This window comes from Vidua macroura, chromosome 28 (assembly GCF_024509145.1).
Source record: "Vidua macroura isolate BioBank_ID:100142 chromosome 28, ASM2450914v1, whole genome shotgun sequence".
NCBI lineage: Eukaryota > Metazoa > Chordata > Aves > Passeriformes > Viduidae > Vidua > Vidua macroura.
Genome location: NC_071598.1, coordinates 866,388 through 870,235, shown reverse-complemented (window position 1 = coordinate 870,235; position 3,848 = coordinate 866,388). Strand labels below are relative to the sequence as shown.

Genomic DNA, 3,848 nt, shown 5'->3' with positions numbered 1-3,848 from the left:
GCCGAGCTGTGCCGAGCTGTGCCACGCCGCGCCCTGCGAGCCGCGCCAGCCGCCGCCGCTCGGGCCGGTGCCGCGGTTCTCCCCCGCGCGGCGGCGCGGGGCGGTGGCGGCGGAGCGGCGGCGGCTCGCCCCCCCCACCGGCGGCTCTCCCCGCCCCGGGGGCCCGGCCGGGCGCGGATTGGTGCGCGGCGCCGGCCCCCTCGGAGCGCGGCCGCCATCGGGGCTATTTGACGTGTCGGTGGGGCCGGGGAAAGGCTTCGTCTCGCCGGGGCCGCCGCCGCCGCCGCTCCGCCGCCCGCCCGGCCCGGCCCGGCCCCGCGGAGCCCGGGCACCCCCCCCTTTCCCCCGCCCCAAATGAGCGGCGCTCCCGGCGGGCCCCGGCCGAGGACCCCGCCGAGCCGCGGAGCCGCGGCCGCCCCGTCGCCCCGGCCGCCCCCCGCCGACCCGCTGCGCCAGGCCAGCCGGCTGCCCATCCGCGTCCTGAAGATGCTCAGCGCCCACGGCGGCCACCTCCTGCACCCCGAGTACCTCCAGCCGCTCTCCTCCACGCCCGTCAGCCCCATCGAGGTCAGTGCTCGCCGCCCCCGACCGCGCCTCGGACCCCCGGACCCGCGCTCCCGCTCCCCCCGGCCGGGCTCTTCCCAGCCCGGTGCTCCCGGTTCTCCCAGCCCGGCGCTCCCGGTTCTCCCGGCCGGGCTCTTCCCAGCCCGGCGCTCCCGGCATTCCCGGCCGGCGCTCCCGGTTCTCCCGCCCGGCTGCTTCTCAGCCCAGCGCTCCCGGATTTCCCGGCCGGCGCTCCCGGTTCTCCCGGCCGGGCTCTGCTCTGCCCGGCGTCCTCGCTCCCCCCACCCCGTTCTTTCCCTCCCCCGCCGCCGCCGCCGCCGCAGCCCCGTTCCCCCCACCCCACCCGGTCGCTCTTCTCCCCGCTCGGGCGCGTCCCCCCGCCCCGTCCCCCCCATCCCCGCGCCCTGGCTCGGCGCCGGGCCCGGCCCCGGGGTTTCGGGGGTGGGGGGAGGCCGGTGCGGGGGCGCCGTCGGGGTCCCCCCCCTGACCGGCTCCGCTCCGCCCGCAGCTGGACGCCAAGAAGAGCCCGCTGGCGCTGCTGGCCCAGACCTGCTCGCAGATCGGGAAGCCCGACCCGCCGCCCTCCTCCAAGCTGAACGCCGTGGCGGCCGCCGCGCCCGCCGCCGAGAAGGAGCCCTCCGCCCGGCCCGCCGCGCTGAAGCCGCCGGGCAGCGGGGACGCGCCCGCCGAGGACAAGTCGAGCTTCAAGCCCTACTCGAAGGGCGGCGGGGAGCCGCGCAAGGAGGGCGGCGCGGACAAGGCCGGCTTTCGGGTGCCCAGCGCCGCGTGCCCGCCGTTCCCCCCGCACGCCGCCGCCTCGCCCGGCGGCTCCCGCGGGGCCTCGCCGCAGCACCCCGACCCCAAGGGCGCCGAGGAGAAGAAGGAGCCCGAGGGCGGCAAGCCCAGCCCCGAGGGGACGGGCGGGGCGCTGGGGCGCGGGGTGGTGGAGCCCGGGGCGCACGGCGAGCCCCCCTCGGGCCGCAAGTCGGAGCCCCCCGCGCTGCCGCCCGCCGGCCATGTGGCCCCCGTGTCGCCCTACAAGCCGGGCCACTCCGTCTTCCCCCTGCCGCCCTCCAGCATCGGCTACCACGGCTCCATCGTCGGCGCCTACGCCGGCTACCCGTCCCAGTTCGTGCCCGGGCTGGACCCCACCAAGCCGGGGCTGGTGGGCAGCCAGCTGCCGGGGGCGCTGGGGCTGCCGGGCAAACCGCCCAGCTCCAGCCCGCTCACCGGGGCCTCGCCGCCCTCCTTCATGCAGGGATTATGCCGGGACCCGTACTGCCTGAGCTACCACAGCGCCTCGCACCTGGGCTCCAGCAACTGCTCCAGCTGCGTGCACGACCCCGGCAGCCTCAAGAGCGGATACCCCTTGGTGTACCCCACGCACCCCCTGCACTCGGTGCACACCACGCTCTCCTCCAGCGGCACCCCCAGCCTGCCCGGCCACCCCCTCTACACCTACGGCTTCATGCTGCAGAACGACCCCCTGCCCCACATATGCAACTGGGTGTCTGCCAGCGGACCCTGCGACAAGAGGTTTGCCACCTCGGAGGAGCTGCTCACCCACCTACGGACCCACACGGCCCTGCCGGGGGCCGAGAAACTCTTGGCGGGCTACCCTACCTCCGGGCTGGGCTCCGCGGCCTCCTGCCACCTGCACCTCCCGCCCGCCGCCCCCGGGAGCCCCAACACCTTACCGGCCTCGCTCTCCTTGAGGAGCCCACACACTTTGGGACTAAACAGGTACCACCCCTACGGCAAGAGCCACTTGCCCGCGGCCGGCGCCCTGCCCGTGCCCTCCTTGCCGGCCGCCGGACCTTACTACTCCCCGTACGCGCTCTACGGCCAAAGACTCACGTCAGCCTCGGCTTTGGGATATCAGTGACCGGCGCGGCCCCGGCCGGCTCAGCCCCAGCGCCCCGCGCCCTCCTTGGACTCTGTATTTATTACTGTATGTTAGCTTAAAGCTGGGAATATAAGTGCATTATACACCAATGAATCAATGGTATGCAAAAGTCTGTGTCCCAAAAAAAAAAAAAAAAAAAAAAAAAACCCGAAAAAAAGAAAAAAAAAAAAAATATCCCTCTTTACTTTGCAGGTGTGGGGGCTTTGATTTTCCCCTTCTGTTTCTTTTGAATTTTTTTTTTTTTTCCTTCCCCTTTTTAATTTCCCCCGAGAATTCTTGCATGACTCCTGCCACACATGGAAAAGCAAAAAAAAAAAAAAAAAAAAAAGGCATTTTCCTGCTTCCCCTCTGCGTTTATCGCTCTGGGATTCTGTTCTCTGCATTTGTAACTTGCAGATGTAATTTTTTTTTGTAATTTTTTTCTTATTTTTAATCTTCGGGGTTTTCAAAATTTTTTTTTTCCTTTTAAAAATCTTGTGGTTTATTTTTTTTTTAATTTTACTTTTTTTTTTCTCTCTTTTTTTTTTTTTTTTTTTTCCTTTTTTTTGCGCTGTGTCCGGGGCCGGGGGGGGTCTGCGGACGCCGGCCGGGTGATGGTCACCCCAGGCCGTGCTCCCCCCGCGGCCGTGCCCCGCCGGGGGCTGCAGGACCCCGCGTGTCCCCCCCATACCGGGGGAGGACCGGAGGAGCGGCGGGCGCGGCGGCAGGACCGGCGGCCCCGGGCGGGCGGACGAGCCCCGGTAAGTCTGATTTTGTTAATAAACGGCTCTTGGTTGTACCCACGCTCTGGTCTCGTCTCGTCGCTGCCCGGGGGTCCGGCGGGGGCCGCGGGGTCCCAGCACCATCTAGCGGTGGCGGCGGCGGGCGCGGCACCGGAGGAGCCCCGCGGGAGGGAGGGGAGCGGCGGCACCGGCGCCCCGGCCGCGCTCCCGGCGCGGCCCCGCGGGCTCCGCGGCCCCGTCCCCCTCCCCGCGTGTCCCTGCCCGCGGTGTTCCCCACGCGTGGCGGCGGAGGGAAGGCTCGGGAAGGCGTTCAGCGGGATCAGAGCGGTGCCCCCGGCTGGTCGCCCCCTCCCGGGGTGCAGTTTTAGGGGTGCAGTTGTGGTAGAGGCAGGGTCTCGGTGCGAGGGCGGCCGCGAGCTCGGCGGTCCTGCCTGCTCCCGTTCCATCTCCGTGCCGGGAGGAGAATGGCTCGGACACGGTCTGGCTCCATCCCCGCCATGCTGGGGGGCTCAGCCGGGCGGGGGGCTCTGCCTGCTCCATGCCCCGAGGATGGCGCTTTTACTCCAGCACTGGGACCCCCGGCCAAGCCCCTGCTCCCCCTGCAAACCCTGCATGCCCCGTTGCCCCACATCGCTTATTTTTTTTTTTTCTGCCTC

At 70.1% G+C, this 3,848-nt stretch overlaps 1 protein-coding gene across 1 annotated transcript; it reads left to right on the top strand.

Annotated features, from left to right (window-relative positions):
* The first annotated feature begins 343 nt into the window (after positions 1–343).
* Positions 344–3,252, top strand: ZNF703 (zinc finger protein 703). The gene is made up of 2 exons (XM_054000852.1): positions 344–567; positions 1,073–3,252. Exons 1-2 carry the CDS (start codon positions 355–357, stop codon positions 2,447–2,449), a joined length of 1,590 nt encoding a protein of 529 aa, XP_053856827.1. The 5' UTR covers positions 344–354; the 3' UTR covers positions 2,450–3,252.
* The last annotated feature ends 596 nt before the right edge of the window (positions 3,253–3,848 follow it).